At 61.2% G+C, this 27,151-nt stretch overlaps 1 protein-coding gene across 1 annotated transcript; it reads right to left on the bottom strand.

The window, feature by feature from the left end:
• Positions 1-467: 467 nt before the first annotated feature.
• SCN4A (sodium voltage-gated channel alpha subunit 4) lies at positions 468-25,814 on the bottom strand. The gene is made up of 24 exons (XM_062215401.1): positions 25,542-25,814; positions 25,338-25,456; positions 25,123-25,212; positions 24,698-24,826; positions 24,119-24,210; positions 22,321-22,620; positions 21,447-21,510; positions 21,078-21,219; positions 20,108-20,317; positions 19,067-19,220; positions 17,171-17,409; positions 15,426-15,599; positions 14,376-14,732; positions 9,951-10,442; positions 8,085-8,217; positions 7,352-7,506; positions 6,760-6,933; positions 6,148-6,270; positions 4,716-4,994; positions 4,399-4,452; positions 4,072-4,209; positions 3,466-3,570; positions 2,735-3,005; positions 468-1,699 (listed from the first exon to the last, which is right to left on the bottom strand). The coding sequence occupies exons 1-24, from the start codon at positions 25,812-25,814 to the stop codon at positions 468-470; spliced, it is 5,499 nt and encodes a 1,832-aa protein (XP_062071385.1).
• Between the last annotated feature and the right edge of the window lie 1,337 nt (positions 25,815-27,151).

Raw genomic sequence — 27,151 nt, 5'->3', positions numbered from 1 at the left:
CCTGGGCCAGGTGTCTGTGCGCCCTGTGGTGAGGAGGTCTCTGTCCATGCTGGGGCTGGGGGGCCTGAGCCACTTCCTGGGGAGAGGCCAGCAGCCCTTAAGACTGTGGGGACAGGAGGGCAGCCAATGCCCCATGGTAGGCCAGCCCCTCCCCTGGTGAGGGGCAGGTATCTGCCGGTCTAACCTCCTTCTGCTGGCTGGCTGGGCCCAGGAGGAGGTAAGACAACTTCAAGGTGGAAATCACGGAGGCAGGGGCCTCAGGCCCAGCATGGAGCCCCTGAGCACAGTTCTCATTTCCCGCGGCCTGGGAAGGCAGGTGCGTGGGTCCCGGCTGTCAGCCCCAGCGCGGCCAGATCCTGTCCCCTACAAGGGAGCTCAAAGCCCCGCCCCTTCGCTCAGTATGCAGGCACTTCTGGGAGCTCTGCGGGCTGTGCCAAGGCTCAGCTTGGCCACCTCCTAGCTGCTCACTAGACCAGAGACTCTTTGACCCCTGGGCGCACAGTCTGCCGCAGAGTGGGGGCGGCGAGGAGTGCAGTGTCTGGGGGGCTGCCAGGCTGGAGCCCCACGGCGGGGCTGGCGTCCTCGGGGGAGCCCTTCTCCCGCTCCTGGCTGTGCGCACTGCTGTCCCGGTTCTCTGGGCCGTACATCTTGCTCATGGAGTCAGCGATCAGCCCCTCCTTCTCGGGAGGCTCGTCCCCGTCCCCACCGCCGTCCTGGCCGCGGCGGTACATGTAGGACGCCTGCTTCACCGAGCGCTGCAGCAGGTGCCGGCGGTAGGCCCTCTGAATCTTGATGGCACACACCTCCTCGTGCTTCCTCTTGAGGGTGGTGGTGATGGGCTCGTAGGAGACCTTGGACGGGTTGGCCGCCATGAACTTCTCCTCCATGGTCTCCTTGAGGGCATCCATCTCCCCAGAGTCACCCAGCACCTCCTTGGTCAGGGCGAAGAGGATGTCCAGGCAGTGGATCTTGTCGCCCGGCACCATGGGCAGGTCCAACGTGATGAGCTTGATCTTGTTGGGCTTGGCGATCCGCAGTGGCTCCTGTAGTGTGTCCACGAAGTCGGAGAGGCGGCAGTAGTCGATGAACTGGGTGGCGTCAGGGTCAAACTTCTCCCACGTCTCGTAGAACATCTCGAAGTCGTCCTCGCCGAGCGGCTCGCTGCTCTCCTCCGTGGCCACGTTGAAGTTCTCCAGGATGATGGCGATGTACATGTTGACCACGATGAGGAAGGAGATGATGATGTAGCTGCAGAAGAAGCAGATGCCGATGGAGGGGTTGCCGCAGTCGCCCCTGACGCTGGTGCCCGGGTTCTCCAGTGTGGGGTCACAGTCCGGGGGTCCGCTGTTGAGGATGGGGTTCAGCAGCCCGTCCCAGCCGGCCGATGTGGTGATCTCAAAGAGGCAGATGATGCTGTTGCCGAAGGTCTCGAAGTTGAACATGTCGTCGATGCCCGACTCCTTCTTGACGTAGGCGAAGTTGGACATGCCGAAGATGGAGTAGATGAACATGACCAGGAAGAGCAGGAGGCCGATGTTGAAGAGGGCCGGCAGCGACATCATGAGGGCGAAGAGCAGCGTCCGGATGCCCTTGGCACCGCGGATCAGACGCAGCACGCGCCCGATGCGCGCCAGGCGGATCACACGGAACAGGGTCGGGGACACGAAGTACTTCTGGATCAGGTCGGAGAGTGCCAGGCCTGCAGGGAGGAGTGGAGGCTGCGTCAAGGCCCGGGGTGCTCTGCCCTGCGGGGTTCAAGATCAGGCGGCCTCTCCGGGGCCCTGGGGGCAGGGGCTGCACCTGTGCTGACAGGGCTACGGGTGGGGTAAGGTGCATTTCCACAGGCCTGCTGTTGGCAGACGCCATGCTGAGGCAAGGACAGAGGGAGGCAGGGGGTAGGGGAGGGAGAGAGAGAGCAAGCAAGCAGCTGGGAGACTCTGGGCATGTCCCTTGACTTGTCTGTGACTCAGTTTCTGCACTGTGAAATGGAGCGATAACAGTGTACCTGGCTCATGGCCATGTTATGAACAAAGCACGAGGTGATGCCTGTGCAGTGCAGTGCATATAGTAAGTGCTCAACAAACAGCACGCGTGCCTATCACAGCCACACGTGCCTTCGGGAAGTTCTCCAGCACGTACACAGACTAAAACCATCGTCTTATGCCTTTCACTCAGGACACGGGCACTGAGTGTGCGTCTACTGGTCAGGCGTGTGTCCTGAAGTGCAGCCACGTGTGTGCAGTGACGTGCTGCCTGTGAGCCCGCTCCCGTGTGCCTCTGTGCATCAGGAGCTTGGCGCCTGGCAGTTGAGCTGTTACTTGGGCTGCCCACATCCTACATGGGAGGGCCTGGGTGTCCGTGCTGGCTCTGCGCCCGATTCCGCTTCCTGCTAAGGCACACCCTAGGAGGTGGAAGGCGAGGGCTCAACGACTTTGAGTCCCTGCCATCCACTGTGGGAAAGCTGGGTTGAGTTCCAGCTCCTGGCCTCAGCCCCTTGGCCACTGTTGGCATTCGGGAAATGAACCAGCAGGAGGCAGTTGGCTGTCCTTTGTCTGTCTGTCTGTCTCCCTCTCTCAAATCAAATAAAGAAGCAAATAAAAAATTTAAAAAGACTGAGTGGCAGGTCCCCCCCATGTGCATGTGTGTGTGCGTGTGCGTGGGTGTGGGGGTGGGGGACCGTCCCAGGTGGCCCGTCCCACAGTCACCCTGCCAGCCTGGCCCCGGGCCCGCTCACCCACGATGGACAGGATGACGACCACGAAGTCGAAGATGTTCCAGCCGACGGTGAAGTAGTACTGGCGCAGCGCGAGCATCTTGAGCACGCACTCGCCCGTGAAGATGACGATGAAGACCATGTTGATGTTGTACAGGATGTCCACTTTGAGCTCGCTCTGGTCGTCCGTCTCCACCATCATCGTGACCATGTTGAGGCAGATGAGGATCATGATGATGATGTCGAACATCTGCTTGGTCACCAGGTCATACACCACGCCCTGGATCTTGTTCTGCAGCGCGGAGCCCACACGCGGGGACACGGGGTGGACGCACCATGGCGCGGCAGCATCACGGGGAGGAGGCAGACGGGGGAGGCGTCAGGGGTCGTGGTGGAGTCGGCTGGGGCGGGGGGGGGGGGTGAACCACTAGCTCGCTGACGGACGGCCATTCTGTGGGCTCCCTGCATATCCGCCCTCACTCTGGGCCCCTCCTCCCTCCAAGGTCCCCCAGTCGTCCCTCAGGGTGTCCTGGCATCCTCTTCTTCCCCCCTTGTAGGAGACTTGCCCCAGAGGCTACCAAGGGCTCCAGGTGAGGAGCAGGATGGACCCTGGGGGCTGGGGTGTCTGCAGCTACAAAGAGGTACCCTCTCTGCAGGTGGGCCCTGCTCTGCCAGGGGCACAGCCTGGCTGCCAGCTCCCTCCTAGGAGCCCCTGGCTGGGAGCCAGGGAGAGGGGCCCGGAGCAGCAGTACCTGGGGCCGGGGGATCGGCTTCTGAGGCTTTTTGGCCCCAAGCTTCTTCATGGCATTGTAGTATTTCTTCTGCTCCTCCGTCATGAAGATGTCCTTCCCTCCAAAGTATAGAGGGACAGGGCTCATGAGGTTGGGGTGGCCCCCCCTTCTTTGTCTCCAGGACCCCCTACCTCGAACACCACCCTTAAGGCAGCCCCCACCCCGGCACAAGGGCTGGGAGGCCAGGGGCAGGGGCCTGGAGGGGCCAGAGATGGCAGGATTGAGGGGATGATGGGAAGAGGGACCAAGAGGGATTGAGGGTGCAGGGAGGGGAGCGGGGTGATGGGGGAAGGGGTTTGGCGCCACCTTGCAGCCTGTGTGGGGCCGGTTTCCCTCTAGGTCTCACTGAGTGCTTAGAGAAACCCCGCATGTGAGGCTGTGTTACCCACACTTTCTAGACAAGGAAACCAGGTTCAGGGATGAGGGGTTCAGGGGTCGAAGGAGGGGGTCCAGGCTCAGTGCCTTGGCCAGGCCGGCAGCGACAGTACAGAAGGACGTCAGGCCACGCTGGGGGCATGGGGAGGAAGCGGGGCGGCCCGGGTGGCCGGGGCCGGGCTCGGTACTTATCTTTTTCTTCTGCTGGTTGAAGTTGTCAATGATGACACCAATGAAGAGGTTGAGGGTGAAGAAGGACCCGAAGATGATGAAGATGACGAAGTACAGGTACATGTAGAGGTTCACCTCGTAATCTGGCTGCTCCTCCTTCTGCAGGGTGCAGGGCGGGGCGGGCTGGGCACGCGCTGGCTTCTCCCCTCCCTGAGCCCTGTCACAGGACCCCCGACACCCCCGCTGCTCCCACCCCACCCCCACCTGGAAGCAGCATGGCCGGTGGGAAGAGGGCACATGCCGCGGTCTCCCTGCGGTCTGAGTCCCCGCCCTGGCTCCGTCACTCACCTCCCGGGAGTCCACAGCCGCATACATGATGTCCATCCAACCCTTGAAGGTGGCCTGGGGGAGTGCGGTGGGGGTGAGAGGAGGGGGCTGCTCCCTGCTTCCATCCGCCATCCACTTCCCTCCCCTCCCCAGCCTGTCCTCCATTGAGGCCGCCTGCCACCAGAGCCCAACGGGGCAGACATCATACAGAGACCAGCAAGGTCTCGGGTCCCGCAGCCCCGGGAGCAGGAGGAACAGCCCCTTAGCAAGGTGTGTTGGCGGGCTGGGGTACAATGGGAGACGCCGGCAGTCAGCTCTGGACAGGGAGTCGGACTCACCACCTGCAGCAGGGAGAGGTAGCCTAAGCCCACGTTGTCGTAGTTGACCTTGACGTTGAGCCAGCGGACTTGGCCCGTGTGCATGAGGCTCTCGCACTCGGACTTGTTGTTCACCTCGGACACTTCGAACCTCTCGGAGGTGGTGGTGTTGATGCAGTAGTAGAATTTGCCGGCGAACAGGTTCACGCCCATGATGCTGAAGATGAGCCAGAAGATGAGGCAGACGAGCAGCACGTTCATGATGGAGGGGATGGCGCCCAGGAGGGCGTTCACCACTACCTGAGGGCCGTGCACGGGGGTGGGGGGAGCGGTCAGAGCCTCTCCCCCACCTGCACACTACCCAGGGGGCCAGGCGGAGCTGGGCTTGGCTATTCAGGGAGGCCTTCCTGGAGGAGGGCCCTTCTGAGCCAGGCCCAGAGGGAGGCAGCCATGTGCTGGGCCGCATGAGGGTGCGTTGGGGGTAGGGTTGGGGGCCGCGGGTCTGGTGGTTGGAGAGGATGCTCTGCTTGGCTGGAGCCATCAGCCCAAGGTGGGGGCACCAGGCTTCTCTGGAAATGGCCTGGTCACGGGCCACCAGGCAGGAGACAAACACTCTTCCCTCGGCCCCCGTAGGAAACTCAGCCCACGTGACATGGTCCCTGCTCCGTGCTCACAGCATCAGAGGCAGGCATAGAGGAGATGCCACTGGGGGTCTTCGAAGCAGAGGGACCCCAGGACTGGAGCCCTGCCCCCCAGCCAGCCCTGGTCACACCGGCCTTCCAAAGTGTTCCAGCCTGGGCCGGGCCCTTCTCATTATGACCTCCAGACAGGTGGCACAGCCTGTGGCACCAAGCAGCCACGGGGCCATGGGCAAGTTACCTCCATGTTCTGGTGGGTCCGAGGGCCCTCGCCTGAGCAGGAGCCCCTGGCCAGAAGTGGCAATTGGCGGGGGTTCGTCCCTGCGGGCGGGTGTCGTTCCCAGTAGGCCTCCCTCTGTGCTGGGGAAGTCCCAGGTCTCTTGCTCAAGCCCCGTGTTTACCTGTCACTTCCGCTCTCAAGGCCTGGGGGATCTTGCCCAAACTGACCCCAAACTCAAGGGCATGACCTGGAGCTGAAGGGGAGGTGAGCTCAGGGCCAGGGCGCAGGCACCTTCCCGCTTGCTTTAGTTTCAGAGCCCTGGGGGGCCCAGTCTGAGGTTGGGGAGGGACACCCATAAACCCACAGGCCTGCCTGCCTCACCCATCTGCTCCTGCCACGCTGGTCTCCTGGGAGCGGCTGCACCCTCTGCTGCCCTCTGGTGGCGGTAGAGGTAAGCTAAAGGCCTGTGGGCCAGTGGCCTGAGCACCGGCAGGGGGCAGGCAGGGGACCAGCCACTGGCCTTTGGACAGGGCTGGCCGAGGTAGAAGGTGCCTGTGCATCCTGCTCTGCCATGCAGAGGCCATTCAGTACCCACCCTCATGCCCTCGAATCGGGAAAGTGCCCTCAGGGGACGCAGGGCCCGCAGCGTCCGCAGGGATTTGATGGGTCCCAGCTCCGAATAGCCTAGCCAGTTGGCCACCAGGCTGATGATGGAGACCTGCAAAAGGAAAGGCCACGTCCGTGAGTACAGGACCCTCGGCCTCCCAACAGCCCCTGGGGACAGGCCCCCCACCGGGGGAGGGGGCTCCTGGACACTCAGCTCCTGGCTGGTCCCCTCTGATTGCCACCAGCAGTGCCGGCACCTGTCCCACCTTGGCGATGTCATCGACTAACTGGGATTGACAGGATGTGGGAGGGGGTAGTATCCATTGCCCCACAGGGCCTGTGTGCCCATCAGAGAGGATCTGAGAACCTGCCACACACACCGACCGGCCACAAAGTCCCCCGGGGTGTCCTTCCCATATAACAGAAGGCTCCTCAGTCTCTTATTCCCTGTCCCTGGGCACCTGTGTCTGAGAGGCCAGCTCTGGGGGGCCGGGCCGATCTGGGCTCTGTGTGCACCTGCGGCCCAGGCCAGGTCCTGCCTCTCAGCGGCCCCGGGCTTCCCATGGCCCTCGGCTGCGACGATGGCGGCTGGGGGACTCACGTCCACGATGAGGAAGTCCAGCCAGCACCAGGCGTTGGTGAAGTACACCTTGAAGCCGTAGGCCACCCACTTGAGCAGCATCTCCATGATGAAGATGTAGGTGAAGACCTTGTCGGCGTACTCCAGGATGGTGCGGATGACCCGCCGCTGCTCAATGTGGATGTCCTCAAAGGCCTGGGGACAGCAGCACGGCTGGCCGGAGCCTGGGAGGCTGTGGCGGCAGCCACATCCCCACCCTGCCCACTGCTGCCGGCCCCCGGGGCTCTGCCGCCGCTGCCACCCACCCCGGGGAGGAGCGAGTCTCCCAAGGCGGGAGTTCCTTGGGTCCCCCTTTCCACGCCCACGGATGGCAGCTCTCAGCGATCTGCTGGGGCTTCACAGTGACTCCTGCCTGAACCCAGCCCTCCTCCTCACCGTCTAGGGCAGCACACAAGGACCACCTGTCGCTTTAAGAGTCACAATGTTCTAGAACCCATCCTGAAGCCCAGGTGAGTTCCTTCAGGGTTCCCTGGGTTCCGGACTGTCTGGGCTGCAGCCTTCCGGTCTGGTACCCATCCCCGGCCTGTCCCCGCCCCTGCCCTGTGGTGCCTACCAGGGCCCCACTGCTGAGCAGGATCATGAAGACAATGAAGGTCTCGAACCAATTGTGCTCGACAATCTTGAAGCAGGCCCTGCGCAGGGTCCACCACTGCTTCCCGCGGCCCTGGGAGATGTCCACGTAGAGGAAGGGACAGCGCTGCACACAGGCTGCGGGCGGGGGCAGGCGTTGGGCACGGGCCTGGGGCTGCCTGGTTGCCCCGCCCCCGCCCCCACCCCGCCCTGGGTCCAGGCCTGTCCTGCACACAGGGCTCCATCTGGTTCACGTGGTGGTAGTGGGGGGCTTGGCCCCACCCCCACAGCCCACTCCACCCATCCGTCAACTGCTGCTAGGGGTGGACACGCAGAGGGAGACATTTGGCAAGCAGGGGCTCAGGCCACCAGTTGTCCCCATCCTCCCGGCCCCCAGGCGGACTTTGAACAAAAATACTGCTCCAGGGTTGTCCGGAGATGGACAGGGACAGGCCAGGCCTCTCTCTCTGACAGTGCAGGGGAGAGTGGGAGCAGAGGGGAGGGGGGAGGGAGAGGAAGGGGGAGGGACTGGGGAGTCTCAGGGGCAGCCACTTGCACTCCCCAGCCTGTACCATCTGGGCTTTTGCACAGCAGCCGTGGCACAGCAGCCGTGGGGCCCTCCTCTGGTGCGCCCCGGGGGAGGCAGGGCAGGGCCGTGGGCTCCTGGGTTGCCCCCTCCAGGTGCACGGCCCCCAGGCTCGGGGCTGCGCCCTCACCCTCGGTGAAGCACTCCTCGGGCTGCTCCCCATCGGGGTTCTCCTCAGCCTGCTCCTCGGGGTCCTCCTCAGGGGGCTTGTAGTCGGCTGTGCTGCAGACGGAGGAGTTCCCGTCCGGGGGCTGCAGTGGCTTCTGCGGGGGCCACAGGGTCACATGACCCCAGGGTCCCCAGAGACCTCCTCATCCTCCCACCACGCGGGCGGGAAAAGAGCTGGAGCAGACTTCACGCATTCATTCATTCACTCACTCATCCGGGGGTCACGGAGCCCACGCTGTGCTGGGAGGACGGCGGTGGCCTCAATGCTGCCCCCATGGCGCTCACACCTGCTGAGGGCCTCGGGTAAGGGAGGGGCTGGGCACAGCTGGCAGGGGGCTCTGGGGGGCTTAGGAGCATGAAGGGGCTGGCAGAGGAACAAGAGGCCTGAGAGCAGCTTTGAGGGGCCGGGGTACACACAGACGCCAGGACAGGGCAGGGCTGCCACAGCCTGCAGACAAGTGGCCGGCGGGGCCCCTCGTGCCCGCCGGCCGGAGCCTTCCCCCGCCCCAGGGTCTGCTTGGCTAAGGGATCCAGAAGGCATGGAAAATTTTCCACAGCCAAAGCCCCAGTCTGGTGCCAAGGGAACCTGATCGCGGTGGGGTGGTGGGGAGGCTGAGCCAGGTCTCCCCCACCTCCTCATGGTGCTGTCCCAGGTCACACCCCACCCCAGCCTCCACTCCCCAAGGAGGACCCCTTCATGGCTAGGGGCAAGGCCTCTGGAGAGGAAGGGGTGCAGGAGCCACAGCTCTGTATCCAAGGCAGTGACTGGAGAATGGGGGGGGGGCACCTTGTTCCTAGGTGACAGAAAGGGAAACTGAGGCACAGAGTGGCACATCAGCCAGGGCATCCGCTGAGCTGCTGGCCCCATCTGGACACCGTCCCTCCCAGAATCCCCCCTTTAAAATCCCAGCCTCCTCCCCTCCCAGAGCCTGGGACCCGGGTGCTCTCCAACCCCTCCCCTCCCCGAGTTCCTCATACCGAGGTCAAGGCCGGTGCCACGTTTCCCAGGGTATTTATAGCCCGCAGGCGCTCGGCCCCCTGGTAGGTGAGCATGCCATATATTTGGGGGGAACAAGGAGGCAAAGGCCTTTAGGGCAAAGTTCGTTAGGCTCCGGTGCCCAGCCAGGCCCAGGGCTGATCTGGGGCAGGGGGCTCCAAGTCAGCCCCTCTGGCAGGCCCAGGCAGGGAACCAGGCTCAGCCCTAGCACCTGGCCATGACAGCCACCTGCCTTCTTCACCCTGCCAAGGCCAGGGCAGGGTAGGGCAGGGCCCTGCCCCAATGATCCACCAGAGCTCTCTGCTCTCTGTCCCCATCTCCCAGGGCCTCCTGGCTCCTTTCCTCCGAGTCTCTGACTGGCAGGTGGGGACCCCCCCCCCCCCCAAAGATGGGCTCTAAGCAGAAACAGATGATCTTGGCAAAGACTTGGCAGGGGCTTCAGGCCCACAGGGGGATCTCGAAGGGGCCTCTTGGGTCCAACAGTTCCAGGGCCAAGGGGGCGCAGGTTGGCGCCTCCTGCCCAAGAGCACCACCTGCTGGTGAGAGGCCAGGGTGGCGCTCTGGGACAGGCATGAAGGGAAGAGATTAGAGACTCAGGCAGGGCCAGTGATGGTAACAAGCGCATGCATATTACAGTCACGCTGATGACCCTGGCCGCTCACAGAGAGCTGACTCTGCAATGTTCGCAGACTCTCAGCACGCCACAGGGCGGGCACCAGCACGCCCATCTCACAGACAGAGAAACTGAGGCCGGGAGAGGATGTGGGACTTGCGCATGGGGAATTCTGAAGCCAGGGCTGTCTGTCCCCTGCGCTGTCGGGGTGGGCTCACCTTGCTGTCCTCAGGCTCCGAGAAGGTGTCGGTCTCCTCCTCCGTGGGCATCTCCAGGTCGGACTCCTCCGAGGCGATGGGCACCTGTATGGTCAGGTAGGGGTTGTTGATGAAGTTGAGGTGGTCCAGCTCGATGCCCGGGGGAGGGCCATCAGTCAGGCCCACGTGGTTCAGGAAGTGGTTGTCTTTCTTCAGGTCCTTGTCCTCCTCTTCCTTGGGGGGTGGCTCCTTCTTCTCGTCCTCGGGGGTGCTCTCCCCAGCCTCTCCAGCACCCCCAGCACCCCCGGGCTCCCCGAGGCTGAGCATTATATCCTTGGGGCTCAAGATCTTGCCATGCAGGAGCCCCAGGACGAAGGCCTTGGCGAAGCCGATGCCCCACTTGATGCGAGCGATGGCGATCTGCAGGTTGTTCATCTCGCCATCCTCGTCCGAGGCGGCCAGGCTGTCGGCGCTGAAGGAGCTCAGGAGCAGGGCCAGGAACAGGTTCAGGACCTGGGGAGCAGAGGGCAGGAAGCCTCAGCGCAGCCTCTGGGCCCCAGTGCACGGATCAGACCTGCCGCACAGGGGACGTTGGAAAGCAAGGGGAGCACTGTTCTCATCACCCCCACTCCGCAGATACGGAATCTGAGGCTCGGGCGTACGACAGGACGGTGCTGCCCAAGGCGCACTGGGTGGCTGGGACTCCTTCTGAGCCTCTGTCAGGGGTGTGCACAAGAAAGAACGGGGCTCCAGTCTCCAAGCTTCTGCGACCTAACCTCGCAAACCTTTTCATCTGCTGAGTGGGACTCTCATTAGGCCCTGCGCCCCTGGGGTGCTCGGGAGCCAGCCCCCTCTGGCTCTGGAAGGCACATTTACTACTGCTATTTGCTCCCTGTCTCCCCTCGGGGTTCCCTACTGCCCCTGCTGCTGGTTCTTGAATGGACCTAAGAGGTACTGGACTCCGCACAGCATCTCCAAGCTTTATTTCTGGTGGACAGAACCTTAATGAGCCCCTGCCAGGATCAGGTGGAGGCCAATGCTTGATCAGGCTACCGCAATCTTGTGGGGGCACACAGGCTTGGACACCGTGCTATCTGGCTCTGAACTCCCATTTGCTGGCTGTGCGTCCTAAGGCAAGCTGCTTTGTCGCTGTGTGCCTCAGTTTCCTTTCTATAACACGGGGATGAGTTCAGTACTCCTCATCTCGTGGTAACAGCTGGCAGACAGACAATGGAGAGCCCCTGGTAGGTGCTCAGAAATGCCGGCTGCTACCACGCATGCAGTAATACAAGACCGCGATGGCTCCCAAGGCTAGCTCAGTATTTGACACGTGAAGGGACAGTCCTGCAGAGGTGGACTGGCTTGCTCAGGACTGGAACCCGGTCACTGCACACCGTGAGAAGGCACCCTTCATTATACTACAATGGGAAACATTGTGACCTTACAGGCCACAATGCAGTGGGTGCCCTTCTACGAGCGCACCCATCCTTGGGCAGCAAAGTAAGTCCTGCCAGTCACGGACATGGCCAGGCTGTCATGCTGGGAGGCCCGGGGCAGGGCTGGGTGTGTGAGTCGATGTGAGGGTGTGTGTGTGTGGAGGGGGAGGCCGTGTGTGAATCTGCCACCCTTGACTGTCTTCTCCGTGTGTCTCAAGGTCTTTTTGTCATTGTCTTAACTGCCACGTTAACACAGTCTCTTTAAGGAATGTGTAGAAACCTTCTTTGGAGAGAATACACTGGGGTGGGGTGGGGGCAGGTGCTGCTCTGTGTCCCCTAACTACGCTCTGTCTTTGTGCCCTGCGACCATGTACTGGTCTTTCCACTGCTTTTCCCTCTCTCGGGGCTGGAGGGGGGGAGGCATCCAGTTGCCAGAAACACATCTGAGATGGGAATTAGCTGCTCTCTGGGTCAGCAGGGTTTGCACACGGCTCTGCTGGGACAGAAATAGCCGCCTCAGGCGAGGGGTGGGGGTGGGGAGAGTGGAGGGGGGCGGGGGTCATGTTCCTCTGGGGGCTCTGCCGGGTGGGTTACCTACAACCGAGTTACTTCCTCCTCACGTTAGTAACCCACAGGAAGTGACCAAGCACCATGGACTCAGGGCACGGGTCCCCACACGCTCCCTGGCAGGGTGCCCTGGTGCCCTCTGGCAACACCTGCTTCTCTGAGGCCTGGGGGTGGGGAGGGAGAGGACAGTGCCCAAGGAACTGACCACGCCACCTCTCCGGCCACTCTCCTCCCTGTGCACAGAGGGCAAGAGACACAGATCCGGGTCGGAAAATGTGGCCGCCGCGCGTGCGTGGGGGGCAGGTGGTGCATGGAGACGGGGACACACAGGCAGAGCAGGGGGCCTGCGTGCGTGTGCGTGCGTGGAGGGAGAAGTACACGGAGGCCATGCTGGGGCAGGGAAACCAAGCCAGCTTGCTTCGGCTCCGCTCCCGCAGGCACTGCCAGTTCACCTGAGCCTTCGCTTCCTGGTCTCAAACAGCCTGGCCATCCCTCGGAGGGTGGCTACAGGGATTAAGCGAGTGAATGTGCAATGCACACAGCAGGCTGGGTCAAGGCGAACAAATGTCAGCTGTCATCATCTTTACTGTCACTGTGACGATTACCGCCGTTATGGAGGTTACGGCTACAGGAGTTACGCAGACCCACGCTCTAGGCGCGGCTCAGCTCCCGCCCGGGCAGCGTGGTTCTGGGCAGTACCTCATCCCGAGAGTGGGGATAACAAGACCTGTGTCACAGGGCTGTCGAGAGGATTAGGGCTAATGCAGTAAAGCCTTTTGCACAGGGACCGGCCTACAGCCTTTTGTAGGAGCCCAATACCTACCGGATGAGGGCTGGCACCTACCCCACCACCACCTCCCGCGGGCTGTGTGTCTCACAGGCTCAGAGCTTTGATGAGCACTTACACGTGCGTCATGGGATCCTCGTGGCCGCCCACCCCAGCACCCTCATTTTCCAACTGAGCAGGTGCAGCCCCTAAGAAGTTCAACAGCTTGCTCGGGGTTTCCCCAGCAGCAAGTGGGGCTGTGAGACCATTATGGGTTTCTACACACAGACAGAAGCCCCCACGGGCTCCTTCAGCTGCCCCCAGGCCTGCAAATTTGTCTGCACCAACTTCTACTCAGCTCAGTCCCTGTCCCCTCTCCTCTCCTCCTGCCCCAAGGTCTGGCTGGGGCACCCTCCCCTGCTCTCCCCCACCCCTTGGACCCTAGCCCAGGGACTCAGCCCTGAGTCCTCCTCTCTGGTTATCCCACAGCCTCCGTCCTCTGCCCGCCGCAGCTCAGCGACATCTGAGAAGTGCTGACCCAGCAGCCCAAAGGTGCCACAGGCCCCTGAGCAGCGTGGGGCTGCGCGTGTATCCTCCCCGCCCCTGTTGCCCAGGGCAGTGCTGGCCACCGCAGGGGCATCTGAGAACAGCTCTGCAGGACCCTGACAGGAGTGACCCCACTACTCCATCCAGAAGGGGAGGAGTCAGGCCTCCCCAGAAATGCCGCTCAGCCCCTGCCCCTCACCTCCCTGCACCTGCCCCCTCACGCCAAGCCCTGAGGACAGGAAGCAGGCAGAAGACCAAGAGGCCGAGGGTTCTGGTCCCGTGCCACACTGTGCCTTGTGGTCAATCTCCCCAGTGGCCCTAGGGGCTACCTAATATCTGTCTTCTGTCTCACGAAGAACCCAGCCTAACTCGAGGGTGGACGTTGGTTCAGATGGTGGCAGAGGAGCTGGGGTTGGAAGGCAGGTCTGTCTGATCCACTATCCTGGTATCTTACCAAAACACCAGGGTTCCTTAGGGGCCAACACTGTGGCACAGCGGGTTAAGCCACCATCTGCAGTGCCAGCATTCCATGTCATTGCCAGTCCGAGTCCCGGTGGCTCCACTCCCAATCCAGCTCCCTGCTAATGTGCCCCGGGAGGCAGCGGATGATGGCCCAAGTACCTGGGTCCCCACTACCCTCATGGGAGACCCCAGTGGAGTTCCAGGCTCCTGGCTTCCATCTGGCCCAGCCCTTGGCTGTTGTGGCCATTTGGGGAGTGGACCAGCAGATGGAAGATCTTTTTCTCTCCCTCTCTCTCTCTGTCACTCTGGCTTTCAAATAAAGAAATACACTTCAACAAAACAAAACAAACAACCCTCAGAGTGCGGTCGTGGGGGCTTGCAGAAGTGCAGATGCCCAGGCCCCCGCCCGGAGCTGCTGCTCAGACTCTGGGGCGGGGTCAGGGATGTGCGACTTAAGACATTCTCAGGTGACCCCTAAGCAGGTTACAATCAGAATCACTGAGAGATAGAGAACAATCAAACATCACAGTGTCAGACAAATCCACCCTCGCAGGGAAAGGGTCCCAGGACTGCAGCCTGTGTGAGGTCAGGAGAGGAACAGGACACGTGGTAGCCCCTTCCCGGGCACGTGTGGGGTGACCACTCGGCTGGCCCGGCGGCCTCACTCACCACAAGGTTGCCGATGACCATGACCATGAGGAAGACGGTGAGGCACATGGCCTGGCCGGCCACCTCCATGCAGTCCCACATGGTCTCGATCCACTCCCCGCACAGGATGCGGAAGACGATGAGGAAGGAGTGGAAGAAGTCGTACATGTGCCAGCGGGGCAGGTTGCAATCGGCGGCAATCTTGCACACACACTCCTTGTAGCTCTTGCCGAACAGCTGCATGCCCACCACGGCGAAGATGAACACGATGATGGCCAACACCAGCGTCAGGTTGCCCAGCGCCCCCACCGAGTTGCCAATGATCTTGATGAGCATGTTGAGCGTCGGCCACGACTTGGCCAGCTTGAAGACTCGCAGCTGCCAGGCAGGAGGAGGGCAAGGGCGAATGAGGTCCAGGGACCACTTGGCCCCACCCGAGGGAGTCCCATCCTTAGCAGAAAACGCTACCTTGATAGTCCAAACCCATGCTCCAAGTGATCGGAGACCTCACTTTGCCCTTCTGCTAAATGGGGATACTCATGTTCTACTACCTGATGCTCTTCATAGCATTTGGAAATTAGAGTATACTGTTGGGATTTGCGCTGACACACTGCTGCCTAAGAAAAACAGCGGGGGAGGGGGTTGAAGATTAAAGAATCCTAGAAGCACTGATGGTTCATGCGCGTGCTTGGAGGTCGCTATACGTCCTCAGGACTTTTGTGCGTGTGTGAAAGACCTCAAAGTTAAACAATAAGAAACGTGCTCTTTACAGAGCAGGAGAGAGGCGCTAGGTCCAAAGCTCCAGTCTCACTCCTCAGGAGCTTCCAGGGCCTGTTTACAGGGCTCCAGGATGGGGCTGAAGTCCCTGCCCCATTGCCCCCCGGGGACACTAAGGAACCAAGCCCAGTGCCAGCTCCTGGGCTGTTTGGTGGCCCCTGCCCAGTGTGGTAAGGAGAGAGGGCTCCCTTTCTCCCAGCCTGGGGCAGATGGGGCCTCATTTCCGGCTGCACGGCTGCTTGGGTTTCTCTTCCCTAACCCTTCTCAGCCCTGGGCCCTGGGGATGTCGCGCACCAGACGGAAGGAGCGGAGCACGGACAGCCCCTGCACGTTGGCCAGCCCCAGCTCCACCAGGCTGAGCGTGACGATGATGCTGTCAAAGATGTTCCAGCCTTGCTGGAAATACTCGTAGGGGTCCATGGCGATCAGCTTCAGCACCATCTCTGCCGTGAAGATGCCCGTGAAGACCTGCGGGGAGGCGGGGGTGTCCCAGTCTCAGGGCCTCGGGGAGCACTGGGGAGGCTCCCAGCCCACCCCCCACCCCCGCCTCCTGTTGGGACAGAAGGGAGGGGTCCGGACTCCTGAGAGGGCGGGAAGTGGTATCCATGGGAGTATGTGACAGGTACCCATGGCCATGCCACAGGGCCGAGCTGAGTGACATGGAGGCCCGTTGCCACCTACAGCCGGCCTCGTGACTGTGGGCAAGTCACTGAAGTTGGCTCTAGGTCGGACGGCGAGATTCAGCGACCAGAGAGCACCGTGCGGTTCACGCTGCAATTTCTGTGAAGCGGGGAGGGGCTATCACACTGGTTTCTCAGTCGCAGGCGAGTGCCTGGGGCTCAGGGAGGTGAGCGGCAGTCCCACCACCCGCTTCTCAGGGAGCTCAGCGGTGTCTCCTGCCTCTGCCGGCTCCAGTCCTGGGACCCAGCCAACCTTAGCAGACTCAAAGGGCTAGGGCAGGAACCAAGAGGCACGAAATGAATGAGAAGGCCAACGCTCTCCCCTCAACTCCAGACATGGGGGTCTGAGGGTTCCAAAGCCCCCAGAGGCTCAAAGGGCAGGGCCTGCCCTCCTGCCAGGCATCAGCTGTCCTGGGTCCACAGCCTGCCTGGGCACATGCTGAGCCCCTCCCAGGAGCTGTCCCTGGCCGCGGCAGGTGCCCAGACAGCAAGACAGTGTGGGCAGGGGGTGGGCGGGCTGGCGGGCGGCCCGGCCCGTCACGCACACCCAGCAGCTGTGCTGCGTCCAGAGCACGTCCTCGCTCCTGCAGCCCAGCCTGGCCATGGCTGCTTCAGGCACCTCCGTGGGGCCGATGTGCCTTCCTCGAAGGCTGCAGGGCCAGGGGTCTGATTCTCGTGTCACCCACCCAGTCTTGGTTCTGCCCCCTGGCCCCAGATCTTACTCCCTGACTCTGGGGCAGGGCAGGGGGAGCATCGCGCCCATTTGCCTTCCTGGAAGAATTGCAGAGGGAATGAGAAGGGTGGGGCAGGGCTGGAGGAGTGGGGCGGCTGCTTTTCCCTTTGTCAGGCTCCACCGGGGCTGGCAATGAGGTGCTAATGCTCCTAATGGGCAGAGATCAGCCCGGGGATCAGTGTGTGTCAACAATAGCAATAGCGGCACAGGGAAGCTCTGGGCAGGGGAGCCGCCAGGCCAGGCCCAGAGATGGATGAGGGCTGGGGGGCTGCTCCCTGGGCCCTCCAGGGTGAGCTGGGGCCTTCTGGGCCTGGGAGCTGCACTGCCCTGTCCCTTGGTCTCTCTGAAGCTCCTGACAAACTCTGCAAGTGGAGACACTTGTCAGCACCCCCTCTACCATCTCCACACTCCAAAATCCACATCTCTTTCTCCAGGCCCAGAACCTCACCCAACTCCCCTTGTCTCCAAATATGCCAAAACCTAAATCCGGGATATTCCCTCGCCCAACTCATGCTCCCCCATATCCTGGCAAAATAACCAGCTGTCCCCCATCGGCCCCCAAGTAGCGCCCCATGCTTCCACACAGCCCAGGCAGCCCGTGTGGCCCGGCCCCGGCGCTTCCCTACCAGGTTGCCCACAGACAGCACGTTGTCGAAGTGCTCGGTCATGGGGTAGTGCTCCATGGCCATGAATAAGGTGTTGAGCACGATGCAGATGGTGATGCCCAGGTCCACGAAAGGGTCCATGACGATCAGGTGGATGATGTTCTTGAACTTCACCCAAGGGGTACAGCAGTTCCATATGAGCACTTTGTGGGCGCACTTGTACCACCAAGGTGGGCACTTCTGGTGGGCCTCTTCCAGCTCTGGGGGTGGGGAGGTAACAGCTACCTGTAGAGGATTCTCTCCTCCCCAGCGTCTTTGGTCTTCCTTCCAAATCCCTCAGTGCGCCATATCTCAACCACCCCTGGTGTGGCCTGCTCCAAGTCCCACCTCCTGTTGGTGCATCACCCTCCCTGGAACTGCTGCCCCTCCCCCCACCATGTAGCTCTAAAGCCCCCTCCTCTCTGCTAAATCTCAAAAGCCCACCCATGAAACCCCGCCCCTTAGGCATGTCTTTCTCAAGGCCCGCCCTCCTAAAAAAATCCCTCCTTCATGGCCCCACCTGAAGTCCCACCCCCTGGAAGCCCCATCCTGAGTCCCGCCCCTTAGCATTAAGAACCTCAAAGGCCCGCCTCCAGGCTCGACTTCAAGCCCTGCCTTCTTGGAGCAGCCCTGCAGCCCCGCCCCTCAGTGAGCTTGGGCTGGGCTCCCACTCCCTGCCAGCTGCCCTGGGCAGTGATCCTGGCTGGGGAGACGCCCTGGTCTCTGGCTGGGTCCCAGAGTCCCCAGGGACAGGGCGGGAGGCCACTGCAGGGTGTTGGGCCAGGAATGCTGGCACCTCCATACTGTCCCCAGCTAGTCCCAGTGGAGTGGCTTTCTGGAAACCACCCTGTTCTTGCCACTGGATGAAGCTGCCCCTCCCGGGGCCCTGGTGGCTTATGGGCATGTCTCGGCCTAGGCATGACGTCATAGCACCAAAAGCAGACGAGGTAAATAGCTATTGGTGCCACCACTTCACAGATGGAAACAAGGAACCGGAGTGGGTGGCAGCCCCATGGAGACCGTTTTGCCCCAGGGGTGAGGATAGCTGACCCCCAGCCCCATCAGGAATTAGAAAACCCAACCTCTCCCGTGGCTGGGGCAGACTCTGGACTGAGGTGACGCCCCTTGTCCGCTACTGCACCTGTCCCAGTGTCTGCCATGGAACCTTCTCACAAAGCTCTCCCCAGTGGCAGGGCTGAGCCCAGAACTCCCTGGGGCACTCTTGGGCGGGACACAGGCACCTGGATGCCTGTCCCACAAGGCCACGTGGGATGGTCCCCTCTGGAGGTTTCAGAGTCCTGTGGGACCCCAGCTCCTTCTGGGTACAAGGAGGGGGTCAATCCCTTCTCCAAGTCTGAGCTGCTTTCCCGTCTGCCCTCCCTCCCTCCGTGGGTCTCTTTCTAGTTGGTCCCATGCGGTCCGTCCGTCCATCCATCCGTCTGCCTACCCAGTGTCTCCTGCCTCTTCCCTTATTACCGCATGGTTAGTCTCTTTCTGAACCCTAGGGGTGGCATGGGGACGGAGGGACTCTGTGACTCCACCTTGCACCTTTGCCTTTTGCCCAGAGAACACTTGAGGAGCCGGGGCTCCAGTTTCCGGAAGGCTGGGCCTTCCTGATTCACATTCATTAGCCCTTGGCAGCCCCCAAGGCCCTTCCGGAAGCCCCCAGTGCCCACGGCAGCCCGGCCTCTCAGCCAGCACTGGGCCCGGTTCAGACTGGACTATATTTATCACAGCCATTTCTTCGATGATGCCAAGATTAAGTTACTGTCCTCCTGAAGCTGGGTCCAGCATGGCCCCTCCCTGTCCCCAGGAGCCTGAGTGGCCCGCTGGGCAGGTTAGGCAGAGTGTGGGGAGGGGGTCGGGCAGGGCACTCACCCTCCATAGCGTCTGAGATGGCGCTCTCTGCGCTGCAGCTCTGCCTCGGGGCTCCCTTCTCTCCTGGCGCCGTGTCCAGGCTGCCATTGCAGTCTTTGCTGTGGGCGGGGTCCCCGGCTGCCTCCCCACCTTCCAGAGCCTGGGCGGCCTTGGCCTGTGGACCAGCAAGGGTGATCGGCATGAAGTCTGGCTCTGAGCTGGGAGCCGGACTAATTGGCTCTCAGAACTTCTACCTGAATCTTTTATTTTTCAAAAAAGTGTTCATTAACTTTCATTTATTTGAAAGATGAAGAGAGACAGGGAGAGACATTCCATCCATTGGTTTACTCTCCAAATGCCCGCAACAGTCAGGGGTGGGCCAGGCTGGAGCCAAGAGCCAGGCGCTCCATTTAAGTCTCCCATGTGGGTGGATGTCAGGACACAAGCACTTGAGCCAGATTGGAAGCAGAGGCAGGGGAGCCCAGCACTCCAATATGGGATAGATGTCCCAAGCAGCAGCTTAACCCACTGCCCCACAAAGCCTGCCCCCGAATCCTCTGGAATGGCAGCTTCTCTTGGCCTGTACAAACCTAGAGCGGATGGAAGGGGTGGGCCTTGGTGGTGGGGGTGACTGGGGACCCTCAGCTGGGAAGCCCCTCACTCAGCTCTCTGCACCCTGGACCCTGCACTGAATGAGATGAGTAACTGTGCAGCTGCTGCCTGGGGTCTCATAGCACCTGCCTCTCGCTCAGTGTGGAGCCGGGTGTTACCCAGAGACAATCATGAAACAACCGGTCTCTGAGCTGGAAGGCTACTTCCGGCAGAACTGCTCCAGATGCCTTTTAGGGATGGGAAACTGAGGCATGAGGTAGGAAAAGCCTCTTTCTATTGCCCGGATCCCACCCATTCCACCGCAGCCTCCAGCCTGGAGCCTTCTGCTCCCCCTGCCTTGCCACCTGCACCCCCTCCCTCAGCCTGCCTGGGAGAAGCCGGTAGCTAAGCAGCCCAGGCAGAGGGCGGGGAGGTCTGCGGGGCCCTGGCCTCCCCGCCCTGAGTCCACACCTTTTCCTGCTCTTCCTGCTGCTTCTTGAACTTCTCCAGCATCTGCTGGAACTCCTCCTCCTTCTCCTGATCCTCGGCCAGGGTGGCCTCGTTCTGCTCTGCGTAGGCCATGGCCACCACGGCCAGGATCAGGTTGATGAGGTAGAAGGAGCCCAGGAAGATGATGACGACGAAGAAGATCATGTAGGTCTTGCCAGCTGCTCGAAGGGTCTGGGAGTGGGGGCAGAAGCAGGGGAGAGGACCTGTGGTACCCGCAGCCCCTCCTCACATGCCCTAATTGGGGGCCCCTGAGGCGGGATGTGGCCGTCCTGGGCAGGCTAGCCATATCCCAGGGAACTTAAAATACTTCCAAAGTCCGTGGCAAACGGCATGAAAAGATAACCTGATTTTGGCACAGAAAAACAGTTTTAAATCCATACAGTTTTACAATATGCATTTTCTGTGAACTTTTTGAAGGGCCATGTACATGCAATTTCAATTTTTTTTTGCATTTGGAAATGTCTTGAATTGTAGACTTTACGACATAAATACTATGCAAATGCTTGTCATGCTGATTGCTTAGGGATGAATGAGAAGGAAATTGGCCTGGACGTGTTTGGCACAGTGCTTTTCCCCCTCCAACAGTTCTGATCCACGGTGATCGGATCAGTGCACGTGGACCCTGCATAGGTGGAGACTGGCTGTACCTGCACGTGGGCAGGAGTGAATTTCCCAGCTGCCCTGCTGGTTTCCATGAGGCCCAGGGTTTCCTGGACCCAAGCCTGTGCCAGGCCCAGACCTCAGCTCTTAAAGCAAAGGTGAGGAAGGCTGTGGCCCAGCTCTGGACAGGTGCTCAGTGCCAGAGGGTTCCCAGAAGCTGCAGGGGCACCAATGGTCCTACAGAGCAGATGGCTATGCTGGGGTCACCTCATCAGGCCCCGCGCAGCCTGCGGCCTGCAGGGTGGAGGGGTGTGGGCAGGGGAGGCTGTACCAGCTGGAAGAGGTTCTCCCAGTAGTCCTGTGTCATGAGGCGGAAGAGAGCCAGGAAGGCCCAGCTGAAGGTGTCGTAGCTGGTGTAGCCATAGTTGGGGTTCCGCCCAGCCTTGATGCACTCATAACCCTCGGGGCAGTGCCTGGGGATAGGATGGGGGCAGAGAGCTGTAGCTGGGAGACATGTGTGAGACCCCAGAGGGGGGAACCCCTCAGTCCTGCCTATGTCCCCAGTCTGGAAAGTAGTCCTTCCATGTCCGAGGGTTTTCCCTGCACTCCTGTCCACCCCAAGTCCCAATCCCTGATCATCCCCCATCTTCCAAGACCTCGGGTGCCCCTCTTCCCCGCCGCCTCCCCCAGCATCACTCACCCCGCGTCACTGCTGTTCCCACAGAGCAGGGCGTCGTTGGCGCCCTCCAGGAAGTAGAAGTTCCCTTTGGAAGTCGAATGCCACAAAGGAGGCGTGTCACCCGCGCAGGCACACTGCGGGCACACGCACCCACTGCACACCCATGCGCCATGTACCCCAAGTGGGTGTCCTCTGGGCACCCCTTCCCCTCCCTTAAGGACAGCCCCAGGTTCCAAGGTCTCCGCACAGGTGATGGGGAAGGAGCTCTGGCCCAAACAGTGGCAGCTCAGCGAGAGTGTGGGTGTCCAGTGAGGACACACGGAGCCAGAAGGGACCCGTATGTGTCTGCCTCGGGCTACCAGGCGCCTGCGTAGGAGCCCTGACTTCAGCGTGAATGGGGGCTGGCTTCCAGAAGGGGCACCACTGTCCCAGCTGCACGGAGGCACTGTGGGGAGGACGTGTGGCTGTGTGGGAGTGTGTGTCTCACGTGTGCGCCTGCGCAGGCTGCATGTGCCAATAGGGCATCTCCAGGTGGTACCTGCTGGGGGCCTGCCAGGGTGTGAGCACATCGTGTGATGCAGACAGGGGGTGCCCAGCTGAGCGGGCAGGGACCAGATGCCATGGCTTTGTTTAGCAAGAGCATCAGGATTTTTTTTTTTTTCCAAGCCAATTGGTGTTTGTCGTCACACTAACCCTCTGCGGAAGGTCTTGTCATCTCACTCCCATAGCTGAGGATTCTGGGGGCCAGGGAGACCGAGTGACTTGTCAGAGGTGACACAAACTGACGAGGGACAGATCTCAGCTCAGGTCCTCACCAGGCCATGTGCGTCACGAGAAGCTGTGGCAGGGGCTGGGACAGGCCCCCCGCCTCACCTGCCCACCTGTCCACTCTTACCTTCATCGTTGATGTAGGCGTCCCAGTCAAAGGTGTAGTTGCTGGCCCAGCTCTCGCGGCCATCATCCCACGTGTCGTTGCCGTACCACGTGTCATTGCCATACCACGTATCATTGCCGTACCACGTGGTGTTGGTGTCGTTGAAGGGCGGGGGCCAGCGTACACACTTCTGCCGCAGGTTCCCCATGAAGAGCTGCAGCCCCACCAGGGCGAAGACGCTCAGGCAGAACACGGTAAGGATCATCACATCCGACAGCTTCTTCACGGACTGGATCAAGGCGCCCACGATCGTCTTTAGCCCTGGGGAGGGCACCAGTGTGGGCAGCGGGTGGGGCAGGGTGGCCATCCCCCCGAGTCCAAGCCTGCTCTTATGGCTCAGCGGGCTGTGCTGCTTGCTCAGTTCAGCCCTCACAGAGAGGTTTCTGCTCTGTCTGCATTTTTATTTGTTTTAAAAATTCATTTCTTTGAGGGGGCCAGTGTTGTGGCATAGAGGATTAAGCCTCTGGGAACCAGCACTGTGGCGCAGTGGGTTAACACCCTGGTCTGAAGCTCCAGCATCCCATATGGGTGCTGGTTTGAGACCTGGCTGCTCCACTTCCAATCCAGCTCTCTGCTATGGCCTGGGAAAGCAGTAGAAGATGGCCCAAATCCTTGGGCCCCGGTACCCGGTGGGAGACCCAGAAGAAGCTCCTGGCTCCTAGCTTCAGATTGGCACAGCTCCGGCCGATGTGGCCAATTGGGGAGTGAACCATCGGATGGAAGACCTCTCTCTGCCTCTCCTTCTCTCTCTGTGTAACTCTGATTTTCAAACAAATAAATAAATCTTAAAACAAAAAAAAAAAAGCCTCTGCCTGTGATACCAACCTCCCATATAAGCGTTGGTTCAAGACCTGGATGCTCTACTTCCGATCCAGCTCCCTGCTGGTGCACCTGGCAAAGCAGTGAAAGATGGCCCAAGTGCCTGGGCCCTTGCACCCGTGTGGGAGACCCAGAGGAAGCTCCAGGCTCCTGGCTTCAGCTTGGCTGTTGCAGCCATTTGGGCAGTGAACCAGCAGATGAAAGGTCTCTCTCTTTCTCTCTCTCTCTCTCCTCCCCTCTATGTAACTGCCTTTCAAACAAATAAAAAAATCATTTATTTGAGAGGCAGAGAGCGAGGAGGGACAGAGAAGGCCCTTCCATCGGCTTGTTCATTCCCTAAATGCCTGAAATGGCCAGGAATGGGCCAGGCTGAAATTGGCAGCCGGAAGCTCCCCACAGCTCTCTCACGCAGGTGGCAGGAACCCAGTTTCCTGAGCCATCACGGCTGCCTCCCAGGTCTGTATTAGCAGGAAGCTAGAGTCAGGAGCCAGAGCCAGGTGTGGAACCCAGGACTCCAGCGTGGCACATGGGTGTTGACTGTGAGGCTAACTCTGTTACATGTCACATCCCTTGTGCTGGGCCCTCCTTCAAAGCCCCTAACCTCAAAGTAACCCCCTGGATGGTACTACTACAATCCATGTTTCACAGATGGGGAAACTGAGGCACAACAATTCAAACACTTGCCCAAGGTCACAGACGGGTGCAGGGGAGAGTTGAGCCCAAGCAGTCTGGATCCACCACCTTGCTAAGCTGCAGGGAAACACCCTGCCCGCCGGCTGTGCCGGCCCCCTGTGGTCCAGGCCGTGGGGGGAGCCTTACACACAGCCCAGCAGAGTCGTAACCCTGGCGCAGGCTCCTAGAACTCGAGTGCTAGGTTCCAGGTGTAGGCAAGGGACAGGCCTGTTGGGCCAGGCAGAGGGTCCCTGTGTCGCCCCAGTACCTGGGATGACCGTGATGGTTTTCAGGGCCCGCAGCACCCGGAAGGTCCTCAGGGCTGAGATGTTGCCCAAGTCCACGAACTCCGTCAGGTACCTGGGGCGGGGTTGGGGTGAGGGCTGTGTCAGAGCCAGGGGAGGTGGGAGGGCTGAAATCAGGGCTCCCCCAGGCCCACAGTGAGGATTCTCAAGGAGTCCTTGCAGTTGGGGTCACCATGGGGGACTGGGGCAGGTCTTATACCCCTACAGTTCCTATGGGAGCCCCAGAGTTGGGAAGTAGAGTGACGGAGCTTTGCCGCTGGGGAGTGGGGGTGGCCAGGATGGCTCCACCCAGATAGGTGAAGGCCTTCAGGACATGGCTCAGGCTGCCCGCTGTGGTTCTCCATGCAACATGGAGAGGCTCCGAGCCGGGCCCTGGGAACAGCAGGTCCTACAGTTGCACAGTTCACTATCTGCACAACTGACCTGGGCACCCCTCCCGCCTCGTCTACTCTCCACATCCCGAAGGCCCCTCTGAGAGGGTCAGCCCAGTTGGCCAGCCCCTCTCTTCCCCTCCCCCACCACAGCCTCAGGCCCCTGCTCACGCCATCATGATGACGCTGAAGTCCAGCCAGTTCCAGGGGTCCCGGAGGAATGTGAAGTCATCAATGCAGAAGCCTCGGGCCAGCATCTTGATGAGGGACTCGAAGGTGTAGATCCCGGTGAAGGTGTACCTGGCAGGGAGAGAGCCAGCCAGGGCCAGGGCTGTGTGCGTGTGTGACAACGGCAGACCTCAGAGGAGTGAGGCCGTGGGAGTGAACCAGCCACCAGAGGGCTGAGATATTGGCAAGGATGTTAGTGTGCCCACCTCCCACTGGGGGCAGGGGTCTTAAGGTGTTGGTGAGGGTCCCTGAGACGGCGTATGTCCCACAGGAAGACAAGAGCATTCATTCCAAGCATCTCAGAGGCACCCCCCACCCCAGTGTGGGGCGCATCCCAGGGCTGGGGGCCTGGGGAGGGGGAGACTCACTCCACGTTCTTGGACCAGGGGGGCGGGTCACTCATGGTCATGAACACGCAGTTGGTCAGAATGGTGATCATGATGAACATGCTGAACAGCGTGGGAGGGTCAAGGAAAGTGAGGGAGCAGGTGGGAAGGGGAGGAGGGCAGAAGGTCCCCGGTCCCAGAGCACCTCATTCCCCCCCCTCCCCACCTTCCCTGCCTCTCCCACGAGGGTAGGATATGAGTGAATGAGCACCTTGATGGCACAGCGCCGGACGACGTTGAAGGGGCTCAGCATGTAGAGGGCGGGCGTGGCCGAGAAGCGGAAGATGGCCTTGCCCTTGTTGAGGACGATGAAGGTCTGAGGCAGGGAGAGAAGCTGTGAGGCCGGGGGACAGACGGACAGTGGGTGAGAGACAGGTGGACAGAGTCCTCCCGGGCCTGACCTTCTTGTCACTGTAGTAGGGGTCCAGGTCTTCCAGGGGGATGCCGATGACCGCAGGCGGGGGGTCCCCGTAAATGAGGGGCAGGTTCTTGCCGGCTTCCAGGTCACTGCGTGGCTTCCGCTCCGGCTCCTCCACCTCCATCTGTTTGTTCCGCTGCTGCCGGGCCTCCTCCTCCACTGCCCGCCGCTCTATGGCCGCCAGGGACTCCCGGGTGAAGGGCCGCAGGCACTCGGGGCCCAGAGGCACCAGGGTGGGCAGAGACGAACTGGCCATCCTCGCATCCTGGGCTCAGGAGCCTGGAGGGTGGCAGGTGGCTGGGGCCCTGGGGTGCAGGGCAGCCACCCCGCGCTGGGCCTGCTGTCCACTCCTTACCTCCTGCCTGGCCAGGGGCTGGGCCGCGGAGGGGGGTGTGCAGGCCCTGTGAGAACTGGGAGCAGTGCCCGCGAGGTTCGGCTGCTGCTGCTGCTGCGGCACAGGTGTTGGGCACAGACCATCACCCCCGAGCCCCGGGCGCCACCCCACACTCTGCCTGGCAGTGGGGTGTGCCGCCCTCAGGACCAACAGCAAACTGAACAGATCCTCCTGGCCTCAGGGACTTGGGGCCTTCAAACACCTCCTGGCCCAGGGTTCTGGGAACAGTGTGGCTTCAACCTACAGGGACAGAGAACATCACAGCTACCTGTACCCGTGAGCCTTCAAGATGGGCTGGGGTGAGGGGCCTGTTGAGAATGGCTTAAAGCACAACTGGAAGATGGATTTTATCTTGACAGCCATGTGGATCAGCTGACATCGGCTACCTGTGCTGCTGCAGCCTGACTCAGGGCAAAGAGACTGTTGTGATTGATTAGTGATGTCTGCCAGGGGCAGCAGAAGGAAGAATGTGGTTTCTCTGCATCCCTGGCCTAGAGGGAAGGGAAAAGGAAGATGTGGGGGTGCACAGTTTCTTTTCCTGGTCTTTCGGGTGCCTGGTTGTGCTGGGAGAAGGAAGAAGGAAGGGCTCTGGGTCCTAAGAGGTCCTAACAGCTCCCTCCCATGGCCTCATGGGATCTCACCCTCTGGGCAGGCAGGGGGGCTGGGATCAGGAGGGTGATGGGATGGGGAGGGGGGAGGAGAGTTACAGATGTCGATGCTGAAGGAGAGGAGGCACAGGGAGGGTCCCGGGGACAAGATGGCCCATTCCAGCACCCGAGGCAGGGCCGGCTCTCCATTGTCTGTCTGTCCTTGGCTGTGGTCCCTGCAGGGACCTGATGGAGGACAGAGGCACCCCTCAGGAGGCTTTGAGGCTGTGAGCACCATGTAGGTGTCTCCAAGCCCCTCTCTCCTTCTGCCCAGTCTTCCTGAACCTGTTTTCAGGAAAGGTCATAGCCCAGGCAGGCACAGGGAGACCACCACAGCCCAGGGAGGCACAGCCACCGCAGGGCCCATAGGGCAGACCCCAGAGACACCCAGATTAACCCCAGGGGCAGCTCTCTCAGAGCAGGCCCAGATGCCATAGCAGTGCCCTGCCCTGGCCAGCACGGACACTTCTCAGCCTTGGTCAACAGGCAGAGGCCAAAGCCATTGGGCAGAGCTGGCCACGCCCCTGCTGCCAGCTCTCCAGCTGCTCCTGC

Source organism: Lepus europaeus, chromosome 18, assembly GCF_033115175.1.
Source record: "Lepus europaeus isolate LE1 chromosome 18, mLepTim1.pri, whole genome shotgun sequence".
NCBI classification, from domain to species: domain Eukaryota; kingdom Metazoa; phylum Chordata; class Mammalia; order Lagomorpha; family Leporidae; genus Lepus; species Lepus europaeus.
This window is presented reverse-complemented; position numbering and strand designations above follow the sequence as displayed.

Coding starts and splice junctions, on each gene's coding strand:
- SCN4A (XM_062215401.1), bottom strand. CDS start 25,814: ATGGCCAGTTCGTCTCTGCCCACCCTGGTGCCTCTGGGCCCCGAGTGC. Junction 24,211..24,697: donor TTCAGCGTCATCATGATGGC/GTGAGCAGGGGC, acceptor ACCCCGCCCCAG/GTACCTGACGGAGTTCGTGG. Junction 22,621..24,118: donor AACCATCACGGTCATCCCAG/GTACTGGGGCGA, acceptor TGCCCTCCCCAG/GGCTAAAGACGATCGTGGGC.